The sequence below is a fragment of the Gorilla gorilla genome, chromosome 3 (genome assembly GCF_029281585.2).
Source record: "Gorilla gorilla gorilla isolate KB3781 chromosome 3, NHGRI_mGorGor1-v2.1_pri, whole genome shotgun sequence".
NCBI lineage: Eukaryota > Metazoa > Chordata > Mammalia > Primates > Hominidae > Gorilla > Gorilla gorilla.
The window spans coordinates 195,699,389-195,724,205 of record NC_073227.2 but is presented as its reverse complement, the minus strand read 5'-3'; the positions used below and the strand labels follow the sequence as shown (position 1 = coordinate 195,724,205).

The window sequence follows — 24,817 nt, the reverse complement described above, 5'->3', positions numbered from 1 at the left end:
GTGGTCACATGACTTGATGTTAACTGGGAAGATGATTTGTCAAGATATATAAAAATATGAAACTCATTTATCCTTCAATTCAGCATTTCTATTTCTAGGAATCTAAATTACATACTTATGTGTACATAAGATATCTTTTACAAAGAGACCCACTGAAACACTGAAATAACAACAAAAAAGGGCCTATATATGTTCACTAATAAGAACATGACTGAACACAATAATAACCCCATATTATGAAATAACTTGCATGAGATAGACCTGAGTGTAAGCCTACATGATATATTTCAGTTCAAGAAAAATGTTTTGTATATTTTTATTTAAGGCATATATATATACATATATACACACACACATATATATGCATAGCTATGTATGTAAAAATATACATATATATAAGTCTATAGAAGAAGTTTAGACGAACCCCAAACAATTTAGAAATGAATAGTAATAGTGGAATTTGGGCAGGAATAAAGGGGAACTGTACATTTTGCTATATGTAATTTTATATTGTTTGAATTTTTCATAACAAGTTACGTATCAGTTACGAATTAAATACATATATTTTAAGTTATAAAGTATCTTAACATGAGGTCATGATTCTTCACTCCTTTGTGCTGTGGGTTCAAGAATATTATCAGGGGACCCGTGACAGGGTATAAATAAAATAAATTTCATTCCTTCCTGCTAAGCTAAAAATTATTTTTGTAAAAGGTGTCATTTTATTTTTAATTATATTTTGAAGTATTGTTTCACTTCAGAAAGATTTGGTGTTGCATAGGTTGCAAAAATATATCACCAGGTAGCATGGAATAGTCATTTTGCAAAGATAGAATATCTAGATTATTTATTGTAGTTGTGTGTTTTTGTATGTAACATATCTTACATGATTATCAACATTTATTTGTTTATTTTAAGTCTTAATTGGAGTTGGACAATGTCAACATAAAGAACACACTACTGAGCTTTTAGTATGTCCCCGATCATTGAACAAAATAGAATATAAAAGCTAGACTACTTTTTGTTTGAGGGGCTTCTTGCTAACGATATATCATCAAAGACAAAAGCGCTTAATTCCGTCCATCCTAAAAATTTGTCAAATAGGATAGATCTTGTTATTAAGAAGATTTCAAGATGATAGTTGTACTAAAACCCTTAACTGTGCCCATTCAAATGCATTATATTAAAGAATACTAAATTTATTATATTGAAAAGTTAAATAATTTAAATACAATTAATGAGACCTTACTACTATGTCCCCTGGAAATGCTCAAGTATTTTCTGTCCTACAGTATTGGAATAAAACTGGAATTATGTCTCTTCTAAATGACATCATCCATTATGAATTGCTCACATTTCTTCTAATATTTTGAAGAAGGGTATGAAATAATTTAGAAATGCATCTTTTGTCTTTCAGTATGAATTCAAATGAAACAGATGGTCTCTCGGCTCCTAGATTTTGTTTGCTATATCCTGGCTTGCACAATCAAAAAATTAATTTTTTCTGAGTTGTTTTTTAAAATCTCACAGGACTTTGAAATCTTCAAATGCTTCATATCTTCAGTTTCTTTGTTAACAAAAATTGTGCTAGAAAAAGAAAAAATCTTGTTGAATTTACAAATGGAGCATCTGTTATGTTTCATGAGAGATCTGGCTTTCCTGCTTTTTTAAAGAAAGAAGAAGCAGGTCCTTGCAAAGACGACTAATTGAACTTACATATTTATCTGTATTCCCTCTGAAACCCCATTAGAAAAAGGAAGTAAACGGAATAAAGAATAAAAATGTCGTTAACACACAGGAGGATGAAAGTAATGGGGTAAAAAACAGCAACAGATGAGTGATAACATATTTAGGAAACTTAAAAATGAATGCACTTGTGAAAACTGACAGACACAGATAGTGGAAACCTATGTCAATGTAGGGGAATTCAAAAGGAAGAGAATAATTAATATTTTCAAATTTTTAGAAATGTAAGGCACCTGGGACTTCAGAAAGTAGAGGCCAGAAGAGATCTAAAAGGGGTATAATTTATTTAAGCTTTGTAGGAAAAGTGGACCCTCTATTCCTGATTTCCTTCCCATGCACTCAGGTTAGGGACTGCCCTTTTTACCTTCTGAACTAAGCAGGAAGCAAGAGGACAGAAAATGCTGGAGAGGCTCTTTCAAGAGCTTTAGGCATAGGGGTTTCAGGCACAACTGCTACCTGTCATGAGGCATCATACCAAGAAAATAAGAATGACAGGACCCCTTGCTGGCCCTAAAATGCTGAAAGGCAGACTTAAACTTCTTCCACTGAGCAGTAGACAAGAATACAGATGATACATATAGATATAGATATACATATACATATAGATAGATATACAGATAGATTATACCTATAGATACAGGTATAGGTAATATGGCTGTCCAGAGTTTCTCCAAATGCCAGAATCTGTAGATCTTTTCTCTTAGGCAAGTTAGTTTCCCTATTTTTTATATATATGCACATATATACACATATATACACATACACACACATATATATACACACACATATATACACACACATATATATGCACACATATATACACACACATATATATACACACACATATTTTTTCATATACATCTATATGTATATATATACACACACACATATATATACACTATATTTTTTTCCTCTTAGTTATATGGCATTTATATCTGTCTTAGATATATAGATATCTATGTATCTGGAAAACTAATTTGCCTAAGAGAAAAGATCTACACATTCTGGCATTTGGAGAACCTCTGAGAAGCCATATTACTACCCTACAGTCAAGACCATTACTCAATGAGCCATCTGCTACTAACTGAGCTCCAGATCGTTTTTAGTGCCTCATTCTTAAATATATTTAAAATTTTATGAAATTTGTAACATAATTATTACTTAAGTGTTTGTATATGTTATATATGTGTGTGTATATATATGTTATATATAACAAAAAGTTATACAAGAGCTATAACAAACTACCAAGCTTAATCAGGAACAAGAACTACATATTTATAACATGTAAACACTGAATATTAATTTAACCACAAATGTTTATATAATTCATGAATGTCACTTAAAAGTTCACACAGTTTTCACTTTGGGAAGCTGAGGCGGGAAGATCATGAGGTCAGGAGATGGAGACCATCCTAGCCAACATGGTGAAACCCCATCTCTACTAAAAATACAAAAATTAGCTAGGCGTGGTGGCGCATGCCTGTAATCTCAGCTACTCGGGAGGCTGAGGCAGGAGAATCTCTTGAACCAGGAAGGTGGAGGTTCCAGTGTGCCAAGATCACACCACTGCACTCCAGCCCTGTGACAGAGCAAGACTCCATCTCAAAAAAAAACACACACACACACACACACAAAAAGTTCACACAGTTCTATAAAACATATAAAAAACAGTTGTACTTTTGCCCTGTCCATCCTTACCCCCAGTTCTGGCTTGTCAGAGAGGTAGCCTTTGTTTAGCTATTCGTCTACCACTCACATTCATATACTTAAGTTGCTGTAATATCATGCTTGATTTTTTAAATATTTGAAATTGTCTGTTAATTCTTATAAAGGAAAAACTAGAGTTTGTTTCCCTGATATGATACTCCATGTACATTTAACTCTCTACCACTGACTTTGGGAATCCACTACTTTTATAGCAAGCTGTAAGCAAGCCTTCTCTTTGAAAGATGTTCTCATCTCTCAAAATTATCAGCTACATAAACAACCCTGGAAAATGGCTCAGATAAAAGAATGATTAGAGCTTTGCAGTCTTGGTATCAAGCTAGAGGAGGTATAGGAGCACAAGAGGATCAAGGAGAAATATATCTCCCAGCCCAGATCGAGGCTCTGCTATTGACTAGCTGTGATTTGGGTTAAGTCTCTTTACTTCTAAAAGGCTCATTTTTTCTTAGATACGTGGCAGTGACAATACTAATTACCTTGAGCCTGAAATAATGTATTAAAATACATTAAATAAAGCACCCAGCATAGTGCCAGACATACAATAGGCACTAAAGTTGTTATTTTTACCTTTAAAGAAAAGTATACGTTCTGTTTTTTTCCAGAATCCATAAACCTGTACTGCATGGACTCTTGAGTTATTAACATGTCTCAGCCTCAGTTTTGTCACTTGTAAAAAGAAGATAGTAATATCTTTACCACAGAATAATGGAATCCCATCATAGGCAGTTAAATATGGTATACTTTCTTACTTTACTAATATTACTAACAAACCCAACTTTTCTACTCGTAGTACAGAGGCATTCTTGCATTAAAAATCAAATCACGGGAAGAAATTTTATGTTAAAGATGCTATGCACAGCAACTTGACAAAGATCATGATATAATTTTAATTTTTATTTAAGCTAAATGTAATCACTGTGAAATTTGTGAAAATAACTAAAGTTTACTTGTATGAGAATATGTATTTTTAACATTGATAGACATTAATTTTTAAATAAGAAAACAAACTTACTTTGATAGTTGCTTTTTTAAGTGGTGTTTATTCAAGGGTAATCAATTTACAATGCTATAAAATGCATGTCGTAAGAAGAATTTGGCATACATGTAATTCTGTATGTTTCTCTGAAGCGGTCCATAGCTTCATAAAGAAACCATCAACAATAATGAGATTGCTTTGGTAATGGGTTGCTGAGTTAATGATTGTCTCTATGATCAGATGACAATTAAACTCCAGAAGTAGGTTACGGAAGCTCATTCTAATCTCCCTTCTAGTGCTCCAGCAATCTAATCTCTCCTAAGAGTGATTTACCCCTTAGAAAATCATTCATAATGATATACCAAATCATTCAAATATATCAAATCTCTGGGGAAATTCCTTATATTTTCTATAGTTTAACTACATTTCTCTGATTTCTTTTGGAAGAATTATTTATGTAGGTTTTTATAAAAATTATTTATGCATGTTTTACTTTAAATTTCACTATAATTTCACTATAAATAACATATGTGCATGCAATATATCATTTCTTGTATTATAAGAAATACATAATTTAAAATGTCATATTAATTGCAGAACCCATTTTCATGAAAAATGCTTCAATGCTTTTGAGAGGCAGTATACTTAAAGGTTAAAAGCACGAAATCTAGAACTAGTACCCCAGGGCTGCAAATTCAGCTGTAGCAATTTTTGCTGTGTAATGTCAGGTGAGTTACTTAACCTCTAAGTTTCCTCATCTCTAAAACAGGGTAATATCATTTACCTATTCTTGTAAATTTGCAGTACGGAGTAAATGAGTTAACATACACAAAGTGTTTAAAATACTGCCTACTGCACAGTAAACATTGTCTAATAGATGTGTTAGCTAATATGATATTACAGATAATATAGATTAAAACTGATTAAATTGCTAATTGAAGCCATTGTTTTTAAGACACCAAATAGAGAAATATTAGGATCTAATAAAAATACTCATTTATATACAAAGTCTATAATAGAGTCAGCAAACATTTTTTAATTCAACTAGTGGTTGAGATAGACACATGAAACAATGCTTGTACAAAAATGGTCAATAATTGAATTTTAATGAGGTCAATTGTTTGTCACAAATTATTATCAGCTTTTTAAACATTACTGTTTCACTAAGTACTAATGTTAAAAGTCTTTCCCAAGACTTCTTAAAGGAAAAGAAGAAACGCCATATCCTGTTTATGTATCTTGTCTCAGAAAGAGAACTTAGTGTCTCTCTTACACAAGTAAACATTTATTTCCAAAACAGTAGAATGTGATTAATTGCCTCTTGATTTAGTTTTCTTTTGATGTGGTCAAGACGTGTCTTTAATTTATATGTAGTGTTTTGATAAAGAAATTCAGTATCAAACCCACCAAGCTGACACATATTTTTCAGTATGCTGTGAAAGGAGCAATTGTATTGTACCTTAAACAAAAAGAAAGAAAAGTCGATGAATAGATTTTTTCAGGATATGATTTATGACAGAAGTCCTACAAACTGTGTTTTTCTTTGCCAAATAATTCCTTTCAAGTGCTATTTTTTTAGAATTATGTAATGTCTCTTTTTTTATGCCAGAAAAATAGCCAGGATATGAATTTGACATCACATGCATGGTGAGAGCATGGAAAAGATTCTGAGAATGCTATTTACTTCCAAACAAAAGGTCACAGAATTAATTCTGCAAGTCAACATTTGAAACTGGCTGTCTGAGAGCCTTGGATATTTGGAAAATTAATGTGTGTACATTCAAAATGTATGTGTGCATACACTTCTAATAAGCCCTTTCACAAGGCAAAAAACATTGTGTCTACCTAATTTTAAAATTGCCTTTTTAAGAGAGAACTTTGTAAAATTACACAATCCTACCTAACCTAGCTGAGCCAGGAGAAAAATTCCTTTTGAATGTTGAACTCCATGAATTATTCTAGTGTGTTATGGACTCTGACTCGAATGAATTACCAGATTATCCTCCTAAGACTCTTAAAAATTCAACAGCTTCACTGTCTGTCCATTTATGTGTCCCAAATTATGTTAATTGGACCTAACTCACCAAGCATACTCTCTGTAGACTATACATCATTCTAACTTTATGTCTATGGTCTACATAAAAATGTCAGCTTGACGAATGTGGTTATATTTAGTAGAGCTGCGGACTATTTTTTGTTAAAGCTTAAATAGTTCTTTTTTATTCCTTTCTTCTTTCTTTTTCCTTCCTTCCTTCCTTTCCTTCTTTCTTTCCCCCCTCCTTTCTTTGTTTCTTTGTTTCTTTCTTTCTTCTTTCTTTCCTTCTTTCTTTTTCTTTCTTTCTCTCTCTTTCTCTCTCTCTCCCTCCCTCCCTCCCTCCCTCCCTTCCTTCCTGCCTGCCTTCCTTTCTTTTTTTTTTTTAAGAGACAAGATCTTGCTCTGTCACCCAGGCTATAGTTCAGCAGTGTGATCCTAGCTCACTGCAGTCTCGACCTCCTGGGCTCAAGCCATACTCTCACCTCAGCTTCCTGAGTAGCCAGGATTACAGGTGCACACGCCATACCTGGCTAATTTAAAATATATATATTTGTAGAGATAAAGTATTTTTATGTTGCCCAGGATGATCACAAACTACTGGGCTCAAGCGAACCTCTCTTCTTAGCCTCCCAAAGCGCTGGAATTACAGGCGTAAGACACCACGCCTGGCTAAATAGCTCTTAATATGTAATTTAATTTAGTCATCTTTGAGCCCACACTATAGAATTTGGCGGATGAGTAAATGAAGGAGTCTAGGAGTGGCTGAATATACTAATAATCATAACAACCACTGTTTGTTGAGTGTTTGCTATGGCTTAAGCACTTGTCTTAGCACTTATGTGTGTTAACTCATGTACTGCTCATAGCAACTCTCTGGAGTAGGTACTATTGTTATCTTCATTTTAAAGATGAGAAAACTGCAATATAGGGGATTTGAAGTAATCTGCCTAGGGTCACGAAGTTTAAGTAAACTAATCCACCTAGGGTGCTCATGAAGACACTGAATTTCAATGGGAATATTCTCAGTACAAGAGGCTTGCTAAAGAGTTCTCAGAAAAGAACTTCATTTGAATAAACTTGAGTGGATCTCACCATCTCTTCCTCAGGTCTAGGAACTACAAAAACTACCCTGAAGAGATCTGGGTAGAATGCTTTTCCAGCAAAAAGTATTCAAAGGTGATGAATTTTCTGGAATGTCAACATACTAATTCTCTCTGGAAGTTGGAGGAGAGCCTTTCCAATGAGCAGAATACTGGTATACAGCATCTAGGTTATCCTTTGCGTGAAGCCAAATCAGAAGTTTGTTTGATGAGCATAGAATCAGATCATGAATATTCTAGAGGGCTATTTCCTGACCCTGAAGATTCCCTTATCCCATACCGGGGAACATGAGGCCGAACTTTTCAAGTCCTCCAGATTCACTTTACTAAATACACTGCTGAATGTTCAGTGACAACGTCAGGGTCGTTAGAATGATGACTGAACGTTACATATGATTGCTCCTCTCCACCCTGCTTTTCCACGTTTAGAACTCTAATGCCTCTGGAATATGGCATGTGATTTGCAAGGAAAGATACCTTTTAACGTTTGGCATTAATTTTATAGGATCCACTCTCGAATTTCTCTTTTGAGGATGTCGTCTTGGAATACAGACATTTTCTAGACATCCACAGCCCTTTCTAATTGAATAAATAAACACATAGATATATAAATATGACGGGATGCTTATATTTAGGTTAGTGCAAAAGTAATTGCTGTTTTGCCAGCGCTGTTAATGGCAAAACCCACGATTACTTTCGCACCAGCCTAAGATATGCAATTATCCAACCCCCAGCCCACCAAAGCCAGATTTGTATATAAGGGCATAGCTATTTTTTAGTAAGTAGGATACATAAGCTGGAGAAATTTTTACTTAAATCTGAGTTAGTCACCACCAAAGCAACATTGTTTCTCCTGTACAATAGAATATTAATATAATGTCATAAATTTCCTTTAAAAATAATTACTTTGACTTTCAGATTAACATTAACACTTTCCTGTCCAATGGATCTCAAGAATTTTCCCATGGATGTACAAACATGTATAATGCAACTGGAAAGCTGTAAGTATGAACCACTTACTTTTTAAAATACTTTTACAGTGTAGTAGATACAAGCTTTTAATGCCTAATATGGATAATTTATTTTGTAATCATTTTGGTCACATATTTACTGAATAGGCATGTAACCTTTCACCAGATACTGAAAATAATGATACTTATCAACACATGCATTCTACACTATGAGAAAGAAACAAATTGAGGATCTAGAAATAACAGATTTTCAAAGCTTGATATTTAGATATATGTTTCCATACACATCATCAGAAGTGAAAAGGATGGTAATCATTAAAAACAAACTACCACTTATTTATTGGGAGCCTCTTCTCAACGAAGTGTCTATATATATTTTTTCTTATACTGACAACAAAGATATTGTTATCCCTATGTTTTCAAATGTGAAAGTGGTCGTGTTGAATGGTTGAGTATTCGGCTCCAATTCACAAAGGTGACAGTGACAAACTGCCTCCAAACCTGTGCTGCTTCAGATAACCAATGTTTATTATTTTAATATCACTCTGCTGGGTATGTTATGTATGTTAGCTCAGAAGAAAAAATTTCTCACACTTTCTCACAGATTTATTCAAGCTTTCAGGTATTCCTCTACATTTCTTCTTTCAAAGTAGAGCCATATGCCTCACTGATTAATGTTAACACAGATGAACATTTCACATCCTACCCTTTCTCTGATCTATATAATTAGCCCTAAATTAATTGTTTACGGTATTTAATCTCATATAAAAATTAAGCAATACGCAATATTTTACCTTATGACAGTATGTTATCCGAGGGGGAATAAAAGGACTGTTTGACACATTCCTTGAGGAAAATTTGAAGGCCGAGCCTCAGACTCCAGGTGTCAAAGACAAGGCTTGTAGTGTGATGGAGCTGTCACTAGATGGCAGACCAACTTTGTGGGGCAACTTGACTATACCCCTCCCTCTCCTGTTTGGTTTTTCTTAAGAAGTGGAAATATCAATTTCTCTGATAACTCCTCCTCGGAAAATTTAAATTGATTATTTTTATAAGTAGTTCTTAAATAATTAGCATACATATGGATAAAGTACTAACGTAAATGAGAGGAAATAAAATAAATTAAAATTTGGGGAGCTACTTAGCAATCAATCTACGTGGCGAGAAGCAGCAGACCTGATTTTGAAATTGAAGAAGGGCAATTTGAGGACAGGCTGATTGTATATCTTGGTTGAAAAATTAAGTACATTTAGGGCAAAGAGTTTAAAAATGTGCGAGACCCTCTAAGTGGCACCCTAAAATGTTTCAACATATAAGGGGCAAGAAAATTGTTTGGTCCTTGCTGTACCTCTTAAAGATTATTTTAGTTAAATGAACCAAGATTGTTTAAGAAGTCTTCATAATTTTCCAGAAAAAGAACAGAAAGTAGGACAAAGAGCAATTATGTGGAAGGTAGAAACAGGAGAGGTTGATTTGCAGTGGTTGTGAAGTCACTGAATGCCTGTGTGTCAGAGAGAAAAAGCTTAGATAAATGGGATCAGATTAGAAGCATTGATGAAGAAAGGGAACAGGGGATGAGAAACAAATGTTGATGGGACAGTTCATAAAATCCATCTTAATATGTTTGAGTTTTGGGAAATTTAGGTCTAAAGCCAAAGAGGGAGTGAAAAGTGAAGATCAACTATTAAAAGCCATATACAGAGTGGTTCAAGAATCAGATGAAATAGCTGAAGAGGCGAATGTAGAGAGGAAATAAAACACAAACAAGAACAGACGCTTAAGAAATGCCTACATTTAGAAGTTGTTGGAAAAAATTCCAGACAAAGGCAAAGATGGCAAATTAAAATCAACACGATTCAACCTCCAAAGAGAAAGGACTGTGAAGGAGTTCTGTGTAACAAAATCAAATGCTGCAAAGAAAGTTTTGTAAGGTACTTGAAAAAAGCAATTGTTATTGTTAACGAAGACAAATGTGATTAGAATAATGATGGTCAAAGCTGGAATCTAAAAAGGTTTTTTTTTTTTAGGTGAGTGATGAGGAAGTGGGAGCAGCGAGTGAAATCGTTTATTCCACGAATGTTAGTTATTAAAGAAAGATGAGAAAAAGTACAGTGCCTAAGGGTTGGTTAGATCACTGGGCTTATGTTTTGAATAAGGAAAGCTTACTGGGGCTATTTTGCAGGACACAAAAGCTGACATAGTAAGACCTCTCATGTGTCTGCCTTTCTCAGAACATTTCTCAACATGAGAAAAGAGAGCCTCTTTTCTTTCCCCTTTGTTTCTTAACTCCTCTATAAGAAATATGAGTGGGTTGTTCAAGGGGTTCTTTAATATTTCAGTCATTAAGCACTTCCTGCTCTCTTATTAGGAATTAATTTTAATTTAGCTAACCATAGAGACTTTGTTTATTAAACCTCTGTAGCAGATGCTAATGTCAGTCAAAGTAGAAGCTTCTGAAGTCAAGTTCTTCAAGGCATTTTTTTCTTAAAACTTTTTTAGGACAATTACATATACATATACATATACACACACACATATAATATACTATATAATATATGCATATATTAAGAAATGCTACATTTCTGTGTATATATACATATGTGTGTATATATGTGTGTGTATATATATACTCATACATACAAATCTACATATATATGTGTGTATATATATATATGTTTTAAGAAAAATTTATATCTATTTTTTTCTTTTCTCCTTAAATAGTGGTTTAAAATGACAAGATAAAAGATTGTAAATCAGTGGAACCCCCTGGAAAGTAGGCAAAAAGAGTTTAACCTACTGGAAAGCAAGAGCTGTAAGAATCCCAGGGTCCACTTTTGAATGAAATCTGACTGCAAAAAGGAAGAAAAGAAAATGTTCAATAATATTAAGACATGGGAAGCAGGCAAAAAGGAAACATAATTTAAAAACAAACACTTTAATGGCTTGTAATGGTACAACTTCCTTAAATTCAGTAAAAGTTCAATAAATATATGTCAATGGTCAAAACTGTTCCAAGTGACCTGGGAAATATTCTTTCATTTAGGCATCGATTGAAAAATATTTATCAAATACCTAATATATTCCACATATTATGTTGGGTGGTATAACAATAAATAAAGCAAAAAAGTCTCTGTTTCAAGAATTTCAGAGGCTACCTGAAATATAATGATAAAAATTATATTTATGCCAATATAATAATTCAATTAAAGATGATAAGCAAATCTCAATGGTATACTGTTAAAGGAGAAAGTGAATAAGAGAAGAATAAAATTAACAATGAATAACTAACTTAGAAAAGACTACTTTGTCTAAACTATCAACGATCCCATGCCCTCAAAAGTGTACATTTATGACTTATAATTGAAACCATAGATGATACAAAATTCCTAGTTAGAGGAAAAGAAATTATTGGGGAAGAGGCTTATGCAAGGAAAATCCAGGGTAAGAGAAGACTTGCATTAGAAATTGATGAGAAAAAAAAAGTATGAGTTAAGGATAATATCAAAGAATAAAAATAGAATAAAAGGGTTAAATTCATGTAGAAAAAAAGAGATTCTCAAACTAGATGTTAACAAATATTAAGACCCAACAATATGTTGACAACTAGACACTTTCTAAGAATACCACACAAAAAAATTTGGTAAAGAAAAATGAAAAAATGTATATCTGAGAAATGTACCTTGAAAAAGTCCAGAATAATTTTAACCAGAAAAAAATTAATGGCAGAAAAAAATTATGAGGCACAAACACTTGAGTGGCATGCTGGTAAAAAATCAATATGCCGTGGCTCACGCCTTTAATCACAGCATTTTGGGAGGCCGAGGCAGGTGGATCACTTGAGGTCAGGTGTTTGAGACCAGCCTAGCCAATATGGTGAAACCCCATCTCTACTAAAAATACAAAAATTAGCCAGGCGTGGTGGCACTTGCCTGTAGTCCCAGCTGCTCGGGTGGCTGAGGCTGGAGAATCGCTTGAACCCGGGAGGTGGGGGTTGCAGTGAGCCAAGATGGTGCCACTGCACTCAGCATGGGCAACAGAGTGAGACTCTCTCTAAAAAAAAAAAAAAAAAAAAAAAAAATCAACATGTATAATTAGGAAAATCTAAGTATGTAACCATATAACTTCTAAATATAATAAGCAAAAGCAGGATGAACTGCATAAAAAACAGATAAATCAACAATTTACTGGATTGTACAAGCACAGTATATTTGAACAAAACAAATCATAGAGAGAATTCTTATTCTTTGTTTAATTTTGTTTTTAGCATATGGAAACATTTATTTATGTTATACACCACCAGGGAAGTTTCAGTAACCTCCTAGGAATCAACATGTTATCAAATGTGATTTCTAACTAAAATGCAATAAAATTAGAAACCAATAACAATATAGAATTACCGTAAGTTGCTACAAATTCCCATACATTATTATATATTAATATACACTTGTATAACTGGAATGAAAAACAAATACTAAATGACTATTTGTTTAAAGTGAAAATTAAGAAAAACTTGATGTTAAGTTACAATGAAAGCACAATATATCAAAATTTCTAGATACAAATAAGCCAGATTTTTTTAATAAAAATGATTTCACTAAGCATTCTATTCAAAAAGACACAATAGAGTATCCAAAGAATCACAAAAACCCCTAAACCTGGTGCTTTGAAAAATCTCAGAACCTAGACACATCCCTGGAGAAATTATTTAAAGAAAAAAAAATTAGGTTGATTGAATATCAAAAATACAGAATGAAGAAATAGAAATAATCGTAGTATGCCAGCTTAAAAGCAATGAAAGAAAATCCTGAGCAATTCTATCTTTTTCAGTCATAGTTATGGAAAGGAAACTCAGCCAAAACCTTTATTTGAAAACAAGAAGGAAGACTGGGGGAAAAACGTCCGCGTAAATAGCTAACTTTGTTATAAATTAATGAGAATTTCCAAGAGCGGAGACAATAATGATAGGAACAACAGCAAACATTTTGAAAACCTGTTCAAATATTTGCTATATAAAAAGAAGAATTATGCATAAAGATGTTTTCCTCAAGTTTCCTCTCAATTGGGAGAATTGAATATTGCTTTGTTTACATTAATCTGAAAAAAGAAGGTGATTCATGGAAAAAGTAGATCAGAGCTGATGTCTGCTTAACTGTGCTGTGTTTTTTGTGAAAATTTTTGTTCAACTAAAAATTTACATTGGGTTATGGGAAATTTTAGGATAGAGCTTGAATTAGGAATGTTTGTACAAATATAGAGACATAACCTTAGAAGTACTGCTTATTGAGACATGGATAAGCATGGAGACATGAAAATCAATGAAATTTCTGGAGATAGCATAGAAAACGACCACCAAAAGAGAGCCAGAGAAAGACAGCATCATCAAGTTTTAGAAAAATTGGAAGAAGTGAAACAGAGAAAGACAATAAGGAACTCTTTGTGATATTTTAACAAAATGTTTCCTAGAGGCTATTTGGAGAATATAATTAATCTAGTTTATTCATGGAGGGTAGACTCATTAAAGGTAAAAAAAAATAGAAAATCAACATTATGTTTTCTTCAATATTTAGGTATAAAAATGTATTAGCTGCAACACAAGTGGTATTTATCATAGTGTTTCACTCTGCTGCCATTTAAAATCAAAATAAAATAACTGCACTAAAGTTGAATCTTTACCGTTACAGTAATTTAGAACGCTAACTCATCACTGAGAATTCCACTGAAGTCAAAGGAAAGAATGTGGTCCCGTTTATATGTTCCAAGTTCGGATGTTTCCCTTATCAAATTATAAAGGCCTCTCTGGGAATGTGCTTATTCCTCAAATCTCAACAGAGTTTCATGTAACTGCTTGTATAAAAGCCAGAAGTTCAACATACTGTTTATTCCTCTGATCTAGAACATACTTAATTCAACTTCATTCTGGGATAAATACTATAAATGTTTGCTTTTAGGTATGAAGAAAATGTGTTGCTTTCATTTATTTTCTCTCTTTTTAATACTCATTTTTCACTCTCAAAGTCGGTAAGAAGACACAGGCCGGTTCCCATGACAATATGCATATCCAAAATTCACATTTTATTCTCAAAATTCATATTTTATTAGGAGAAACCTAAGAAAATAACAATAAAAATATCAAACCATGCATACCACACAGAGAATTCTGCAGTGAAGACTTGTTTTTCACTAACTGTTTTAAATTTGAGCCCCAATTTTTATGTGCAGTTCTTGATTGTAATAAATGAAACTGAGGAAAGTTCCTAGTGAAGACAAACTACTAAAGTGATCACTGGCCTTCCTTCTCAGGATTAGATTGCATTAGTTTACTGATTACTTATCAGATGCCATTACCTGAATTTTTTAAAGCTGTGTGAAGTGCTAACAACATGAGGTAATTTTCAACGGATACATTTTCATTTATATCACAATTTATAAATACATTTTTACATAAATGCAATTATAATTATTTTATTTGACACAAAAGAAATAACTAATATAGAATGATATAGAAGAGAAGGAGGTACAACTAACTATATTAAGACCTAGACTATGCCCCTAAGGAATGCTTGATGGAAGTTGATGTACAGGGCTAGAGGCAGGAAAAAAACTCAAAAGTTAATTTTCAGTTTTTTATTTACATTAAAAGGAAAATTCCTAACTGTTTTTTTTTTAATTTGCTAGTTGGAAAAAAAAAAAGCTATGAAGGATTTTTTTAATCATGGAAAAATACTGGATAATAATTTCTTAGAATCAGAATAATAGTTTAACAGCCATTGATGACACATGATGCATAAACTATTACTACTTCCATAAAGGGTCTAATTCTGTAGTTCATATCTAAAGAGGAATGTATTGCACTGCAGCCCGGGCAACAAGAGCGAAACTCATCTCAAAAAAAAAAAAAAAAAAAGAATAAAAGTTAAAAAAAATTATTTAGATTTGAAAAGAAAATATAAGAAAATAACTCAGTGAAGAAGTACTGTCTGCCAAAAAGAACAGCCTAAATCTCTAAAATTACAGGGTAATTGTTAAGGGGCAACTTGAAAAAAAAAACATTAACAAAAGCTTTAAGAGACTTGATATATACTTTAATAGTATTGTTGGATAGAAATATATAAAGATAGAATAAACTTTAATGGGGTTTTGGGATAGAAATTTCTAAAGAGAGATGAGAGGATTTTATGATTTAATTTCTCAGATTCATTTAAAAACCAGGTTTGACATTACTCAGACCACTTACTCTGGAATTTATGCTAAATTAGCTAAGGCAAAAGATAAGATTTGGTGATGATTTTTCACAATTATTTTATAATAGTCTCTACTCTTATCCAAGCTCTTTCATAATTTAAAAGTTTGGATACTGTTCAAAATAATATTATGTTTTTTGTTTGCCTAGTGAGAAATACAGATGGTTCTTGTTTTCTGAGTATTTGTTGCTTAAACCTCTGCAGTTACAGTGTTAGCTAGAAAACAGAAGTCCTCCCAAGACAAAACTATACACTAATGAACTCGCTACTTATAAAATAAATCCCCACTTAAACATTAAGTATTCCATCCTATGCAACACCAATGGCCATTCTCTTCTAATCTGTCCACATCTTTCTAGGTTGAATTTTTACTGATCATCAGGTATTCTAAGCATATTGACTACAGTCAGTCATATGGTCAAATTATGCTTCGAGAAGTGAAGTGACTTTCCCAAGGTCACACAACTGTGAAGTGGACAGAGAAAACGATATGATTTAATAGCTCACAAACTTTTCATACAACCATTGGTCATTTTAAAATCTATCTGATGATTTCCAAATATTTATAAAATGTAACTGTGGTATCCTTAAATTATCTCTGCAAGTTAAACACACCCAGTAATTTCATTCGTTTTCTCATATGAAAATACTTAGAGTTCCCTCCTTTGCCTATTTCCCTTCCCCTAGACGTCTTTCCATGTATTAAAATTGGCCTAAACCGAGACTGCAGAGTAGGGCTTCCCCCGCGTGACAGTGCCAATCATTCTGTTACTATTGCAGTTTCAGATGACACATACATTAGAGATAGCTGCAAAACAGTCTTGACTCAGAACACATCTACAGTCAGCTGAGTACTACAACTAAGTTCTATGTCCCCCATTCCATGTTTACTAAATTGGTTCACTTGAATAAATACAAAGTACTTTACTTTTTTTCTAGTTAAAGATCATCTTACTAGGTTTAGTCCATAATTCTACTTTGATGATCCATGTCTCTGCTGGTTAATCATCCAGAGAATTGAACAATATATCATTACACACTCCCAGAAGGACAGGACTGAAAACCTTGCAACAGTGCACTAGAGGTATTTCTCTTGATTTATTACTACTGAAAAAATCAACAATTGCTTTTTCAATCAGCTATAAATTACTTAAATGGATATCCATTTCAAAATTTTGAAATCCTTGCTTATAAGAATAACATTAGAATTCATCAGATATCTTGCTGAGAACACTATAGTATCCCTTAATATTCTAGCATAGTTGGTAATAAGATTATAATATGATATCAATGTAGCATGGCTTTTCCTTTATGACCCTAATTCTGGCTCCTACTGACCACAGCTTCCTGCTCTACCTGCTCACAGATATAATCTTAACTATTCTGGAATTGTATGGATTTGGTGTTACGCTCCTTTAAAATTCACAGAATCTACCTGTTAATAAACTTGAAAATATTCTCAACATTAGTCTCTTAGTAGCTTTGTAAAATTCTTTATCACCCCTTTGAGATTCCATATAGCATCAGCAATCTCATCTGCAAACATCTTCATGCTCTGGAATTTTATTTTCCTTCAGAGAACAGATATAGATAAAAAGTTTATCTTTCTCTTGTCCTGCTCAAGCAGCGTTCCTATTTCTTTCTATTCTTATAGAACCCGAGGATCCCTTTTTTGTTTGCATTTTCAACTTCAATATGGATGAAATTAAATGTATAGCCTGAATACATCAAGAAAATATTTATTGTTATTTTTGGTTTCAATGTTGTGTTTGGCTTATCATTTACCTCCTTTACTTCACTTTTGTATACTTTTTCAGTTGTTACAAAGATGTTTGATGTCAAATGAAATGCTTATCTATTTATTTCAACATTGTGCTTTTGTGGTTATTAATGATGGGGTTACCATAATCCTTATGTCAGATAAAACTGTGCTCTTCTCTCTGCCTAAAATGTGTTTCCTGAAGATTTATCGATAGCTTGACCCATCGGATCATTCCGCCAGGCCATTTCTGAACATTTTTTTTTCTGAGACGGAGTCTCGCCCTTTCGCCCAGGCTGGAGTGCAGTGGCGTGAACTCGGCTCACTGCAAGCTCTGCCTCCTGGGTTCACGCCATTCTCCTGCCTCAGCCTCCCGAGTAGCTGGGACTACAGGCGCCCGCCACCACGCCCGGCTAATTTTTTGTATTTTTTAGTAGAGACGGGGTTTCACCGTGTTACACAGGATGGTCTGGATTCCTGACCTCGTGATCCACCCACCTTGGCCTCCCAAAGTGTGATAATCTTTTCTTAAGTTAGCTCTCTTCTCCCCAGTTGCTTCCTGTCCCATTAAATTACAAATTTATTTCAAAATACATATCACCATCTGAAATGATTATTTTATTTCTGATAACGTTTGTATTGCCCTCTCCACCCCCACCCACTACATGCAAGTTCCATGTAGACGGGGAAAATGTCTCTCATTTCTCACTTGTTATCACTAGAAATTCTAGCAAAAATTTAGACAGTGATCTCTTTGTTTCTCTTAACGACAGTCAATAATATGGTCGTATTTTTTACAGTGCAGTTAATATAGCCCACTTGTAGCCATATTTCACCCAAAGATCCATTAAAGAAAACATCAAGTTGGTTGTCCGGAATGACTCCCCTCTTCTCTTACATAACTGAAAAGACTATTGGAGGCTAATTCATTGTATTTACCCAGGTTCTACTTTCAACTCATGTCATGATACCACAAGGTCTTCTGCACACTGTGCATCTCTCTTTTATTTCCTCCCCCAGAAATTCATCAGTCTTTTCTTCTTTTATTTTTTAATTGTGGTAAAATCCATGTCTTAGTCTGTATTGTGCTGCTATGACACAATACCACAGATTAGGTAATTTTTAATGGATAGAAATGTATTGGCTCACAGTTCTGGAGGCTGGAAAATCCAAAATGAAGCTGCCAGCATCTGCTAGGGCGTTTTCGTTGCATCACCCCACAGAAGACAGAAGGGCCCGGCACAAAAAGGGGCTGAAACCACCCTTTTATAATGGCAGTAATTCCACCTATGAGGGCAGAGACCTCATGACCCAATCTCCTGTTAAAGGTCTCGCCTCTTAACTCTGCTACAATTGCAACCGAATTTAAACATGAGTTATGAAGGGACAAACATTCAAAGTATAACAATATACAAACAAAATGTACCATCTTAACCATTTTCAAGCATTCAGTTCAGTAGTATTTGGTATCTTCACAATGTTGTAGTACAAGCAATCTCCCAAACTATTTCATCTTGCAAAACTGAACTCTACATTCATTAAACAACTCTCCATTTCCCCCTTCCTCTTGCCACTGAGAACCACTATTCTACATTTTGCTTATATGAGTTTAGCTACTCTAAATTCATATATAAGTAGATTCATACAGTATTTGTCTTTGTGTGACTGGCTTATTTTACTTAACAAAGTTCTCAAAGTTTATCTATGTTATAGTGTATGTCAGGATTTTCTTCCTTTTTAAGTTTGAATAATATTCCATTGTATGTATATAATATTTTGTTTCTCCATTCATCCATTGATGGAAATGGGTTACTTTCATATTTTGGCTACAGTGAGTAATGCTGCTATGAATGCGAATGTCAAATACGTTTTTGAGACCCTGCTTTGAATTCATTTGGACATTATATCCATAGGTAAAATTGCTAGATAATATGGTCATTCATTTTTAATTATTTAAAAAGCAGCCATATTTTGTATAGCAGCTGCACCATCTTATACTCCACCAGCAGTACACTAGAGTTCCAATTTCTTTACACCCTTGCCAACACTTGTTAGGATGTGTGATTCAGATAGTAGCCATCTTCTTCGTGTGAGAATCAGTAGACTTTTTAGAACACCCTAGATCACCTGTAATTTAAAGCATTTTATTTCTGTGATCCTGCCATTTGCTGCTATTCTTTACTACTCAGAGCTGTCACCATTTTTTGTATATAGGGTCTGACTCTGTTGTCCGCGCTGGAGTGCAGTGGTGTGACCTCAGCTCACTGCAACCTCCACCTCCAGGCTCCAGCGATCCTCCCACCTCAGCTTCCCAAGTAGCTGGGACTACAGACATACACCACTACATCTGGCTAATTTTTGTATTTTTGATAGAGATGGGGTTTTGCCATGTTGCCGAGGTTGGTCTCGAACACTTGATCTCAAGTGACCCAACCACCTCAGCACCCCCAAAAAATGGGATTACATGCCTGAGCCACCGTGCCCAGCCTCTTTCATCCTGAATTAATTCTCAAAATAATCTGTTCCTTCAACCCTCATATCCCTTCAATTCCCCTAAATCAAATGGCCTTTCCAGATAATGCTTTTTCAAAACTTTGGTAGCATATCCCCAAACAGGACCCTGGTGTTCAATCTCAACAATCCCTTAAATTATGCAGTGCATTGGCTGCTACCTGCATAAAAGGAGGAATTCAGAAAACATACCCTTCAGTCTTTCACTGAGAAACTATATAAGTTATATAAATCCACTCATTTTCAGAGGCTCAGTTTTCTATTTTATAAGATAAGTGAGTGGCATTAGATGACAGCAAAAGTCATCTCAACTCTAGGATTCCATAAATTCTTTAAACATAGAAGACCACAAATCTGTGAATTAGGAACACAGCATTGGAAAACCATGGAATATCTGTATAAAGGATCAAGAGGAAAACAAAACCAAATAAGTAAACAAAAACAGTGTGAATTATATGTAGTGAGGATCAAGAGGGAAGCCAGCCAAACTAGAAAACAGGAAAATGAAAATAATAAATAATAGTTTGTCAATAAAAATTTAGAGAAAATAATCTATTTTTTGAAAAGGTACACAGAGTGTGATTCAAGCATTTACATTAATAAATGAGTGAGGTGGACTTTAGGAGTGTTTTGATACCATACTGAGATCAAAGCCCAGGAGCTGTGAATCATGAAGGCAATGGCTCCACTGCTTCCTTTGTACCTTTACCTCTAGGGCAGCCAAGTTCATAGATCCTCACCAGTGGATTCTTCATTGTTTGTATGACAAATGCTCCACTCTCAATCCAGAGGATTTGAAGTTTCTAAGGCATTTGAAGAATGCCAAATCAAATTTCTGAGCTCTCAGAAGTTCCAAGTAGCCTGTTTCTTCACAACATAGCCCACTTATAGTCCCCAGTTCCTGGCAATTTGTTGATTTCTGTGAGTTCTGCTATCAGGAAAATCTACATGCAGATTTGCAAAAAGCAAAACCTTGCCCAAGTGTTAGCACTTGGCGTGAGTAAGGGAGATTCATACCACTTCCAGTCACCAGGCCTGCTAAAGAACTGTTGATTAGAAATTGTAATTATAATGCGTAACTCATTAAATGTGAGGGTTCACTATAGTATGTCCTTTATATATGAATATGATTCAAATATACCATCAATATAATTTAAAATATTTTCTAAAGAAGCATGAGGCTCACTTGAGGCCAGGAGTTTGAGACTAGTCTGGGAAACATAGTGAGACCATGTATCTACAAAAAATTAAAAAATTATCCAGGTGTGATGATGCATGCCTGCAGTCGTAGCTATTCAGGAGGCTGAGGTGAAAGGACCAGTTGAGCCCAGGACTTCAAGGTTGCAGTGAGCTATGATCACGGCACTGCACCCCAGCCTGGGCAACAGAGCAAGACTCTGTCTCAAAAAATAAAAATATTTCTAGGAATGGTGATTTTTTTTTTCTAACTCACCAATAGTATCACAAATTTTCCCAACACAGCTGTTTTAAAACTGAGGGAATATATTTGAATAGAGGGATACCTTAGAGCTATTGCTGGTTCAGTTCCAGACTATGACAGTAAAGCAGTTACATTAATTTTTTGGTTTCCCAGTGTATATAAAAGTTATATTTATACTGTACTGTAGCCTATAAGTGTGCAATAGCATTTTATGTCTAAAAATAATGTACATATCTTAGTTTTTAAATACTTTATTGCTAAAAATGCTGATAATCTGAGCCTTCAGTGAGTCATAATCATTTTCCTGGTGGAGGGTCTTGCCTCAGTGTTGATGGTTGCTGATTGATGGGATGCTGGTTGCTGAAGGTTGGCATGGCTGTGGAAATTACTTAAAATTAGACAAGAATGTAGTTTGCTTCATTGAGTGACTCTTCCTTTCATTAAACATTTGTCTGTAGTATGTGATTCTGTTTGATAGCATTTTACCAACAGTAGAACTTTCCTAATTGGAATCAATCCTCTGAAACTCTGCCACCGCTTTATCAACTAAGTGCATGTAATATTCTAAATCCTTTGTTGTCATTTCAACAATGTTCACGGTGTCTTCACCAGTAGATTTCATCTCAGGAAACCACTTTCTTTGCTCATGCTTAAGAAGCAACTCCTTATCTGTTCAAGTTTGATCATGAGATTGTAGCAATTTGGTGACATCTTGAGGCTCCTCTTCTAATTTTAGTTCTCTTGCTGTTTCTGCCACATCTGCAATTACTTCCTCCACTGAAGTCTTAAACCCCTCAGAGTCATCCATGAGGGTTGAAATCAACTTCTTCCAAATTCCTGTTAATGTTGATATTACAACTTCCTCCCCTGAATCATGAATGTTTTTAGTGGCGTCATTATAGAATAGTGAATTGTTACATGTAGGTTTTCAGATTACTTTGCCCAGATCCATAAGAGGAATCACTATCTATGGCAGCTATAGCCTTACAGAATGGACAAAATGTTTTTCTTAAGTTATAAGACTAAAAGTCAAAATTACTCCTTGATCTAGGGGCCACAGAATGGATGCTGTTAGGAGGCTCGAAAACAACAATCTCCCTGTACATCTCCATCAGAGCTCTTGGTTGACTGGGTTAATTGGCATCAGCAGTCATATTTTGAAAGGAATCTTTTATTCTGAGCAATAGGTCTCAACTGTGGGCTTAAAGTATTCAGTTAACTATGCGGTAAACAGGTGGGCTGTCATCCAGGCTTGTTCCATTTATAGACAACAGGCAGAGTAGATTTAGCATAATAATTGTTAAGGGCCCTAGGATCTTTGAGCGGTGAATGAGTACTGGCTTCAACTTAAAGTCATCAGCTTCATTAGCCCCTAGGAAGAGAGTCAGCCTGTTCTTTGAAGCTTTGAAGCCAGGCATTGACTTCTCCTCTCTAGCTATGAAAGTCCCAGATGGCATCTTTTTCCAATAGAAGATTGTTTCATCTACATTGAAAATCTGTTGTTTAATGTGTCCACCTTCATCAATTATCTTAGCTAGGTCTTCTGGATAGCTTGCTGCAGCTTCTACATCAGCACTTTCTGCTTCACCTTGCACTTTTATGTGGAGAGGGCTTCTTTGCCTAATCCTCATAAACTAACCTCTGCTAGCTTCCAATTTTAATTCTGCAGCTTCTTCACCTCTCTCAGATTTCATAATATGGATGAGTTAGGATCTTGCTGTAGATTTGGTTTAGGCTTAAGGAAATGTTGTTGCTGGTTTGATCTATGCAGACCACTCAAACTTTCTGCATATCTTCAATAAGGTTGTTTTGCTTTCTTATTGTTCATGTGTTCAGTGCAGTAGCACTATTAATTTCCTTCAATAACTTTTCCTTTACCATCATAACTTGGTTAACTCTTAGGTGCCAGACACCTAGCTTTCATCGTATCTAAGCTTCCAACATACCTTCCTCACTAAGCTTAACCATTTCTAGCTTTTGATTTAAAGTGAGAGATGTGTTGCTTTTCCTTTCAGTGACTACTTAAAGGTCATCGTAGTTATTAATTGGCTAATAATTTGCCATCATATAGGGAGGTAGTTTGAGCACCCAAAAACAATTATAATGGTAACATCAAATATCACTGACCACAGATTATTATTACAGATATAGTAATAATGACAAAGTTTGAAATATTATGACAAGTACTGAAATATGACACAGAGACATGAGGTGATGACAGGTTGCTGGAAAAATGGAGCTGATAGACTTGCTTAATATAGGGTTGCCACAAATCTTCAATTTGTAAAATATTCAATATCTACAAAGCACAATAAAGAAAAGCTCAATAAAACAAGCTATGCCTGCAGTAAAGACACAGAAAATGGTGAAAATCTCTCTGGCTATAGTTAACCTGCTCATTTGTGATTAAAACTTCATCTTCTACCTAATTACAATCACTGTTTCTGTCATCTCCATTAGAAAATTGCCTTAATATATCCTTGGGCTATGCAAACTCTGTACCTTGAGTTAGTTTTTCATTTTTATGATAGAAATCAGCATGTACTTAACAATTTATAAATTAGGACACAGAAAACATATCGTGGGAGTGTGGATTACAACACAATTGAATCATTTAACAAATAATTTTGTTAAGTTTAACAAATTATTAATTAAATAATTATCAAATTAAGTATTAATTAAATAATTAATGCATTAATCATTAATTAACAAATTAATTATTACTTAAATAATTAACAAATAAATTATTAATTAAATAATTAACAAATAATGTTGTTGAATATTTAACAAATATTAATTCTCTAAAATAAGGATAATTTAAACAGTACAAATTTGAAGCTCTGGTTCCTTTGTGATGAGCAACTTAAGACCTGCAGAACTTCAACTAATATGCCTTAAATACTTCTTAAGTGATCCTTCCATCCAAAAGATATACCACATTTGAAAACATACTAACTTAGATAGAATTTTATTATTACAGTAGTTCTCATAACAATACATTAGGAATTAGTGCTTTCCTGCATAATTCTATTACACAGCTATGATTTTGCTATATAATTATATTTTTAAGGTGCAACAGAATACTGTGGAGTTGCTCACTTCCAATTACTTGAACATCTTTCTGTGCCAATGTCATTTTCATTGTAGGTATACTTGATATTGTAGGCTTTGATTGCCTGTAAAACATCAGCTATCTTTTGCCTTGTCTGGCAGTATTATTTTCTGTTTAAATTTTTAAAAGTAAGTTTAAAAAGTAATTATGGCCAGGCATGGTGGCTCATGCTTGTAATCCCAGCACTTTGGCAGGCTGAG

At 34.1% G+C, this 24,817-nt stretch overlaps 1 protein-coding gene across 3 annotated transcripts in view; it reads left to right on the top strand.

The window, feature by feature from the left end:
• The window catches only part of GLRA3 (glycine receptor alpha 3), a 184,642-nt gene that overhangs the window by 99,150 nt on the left and 60,675 nt on the right, over positions 1–24,817 (top strand). For all 3 annotated transcript variants that reach the window (XM_055384458.2, XM_004040653.4, XM_063705649.1), the window contains exon 5: positions 8,501–8,583. In XM_055384458.2, the coding sequence (XP_055240433.1) occupies positions 8,501–8,583 (83 nt within the window). The remainder of the gene's footprint in view (positions 1–8,500; positions 8,584–24,817) is intronic.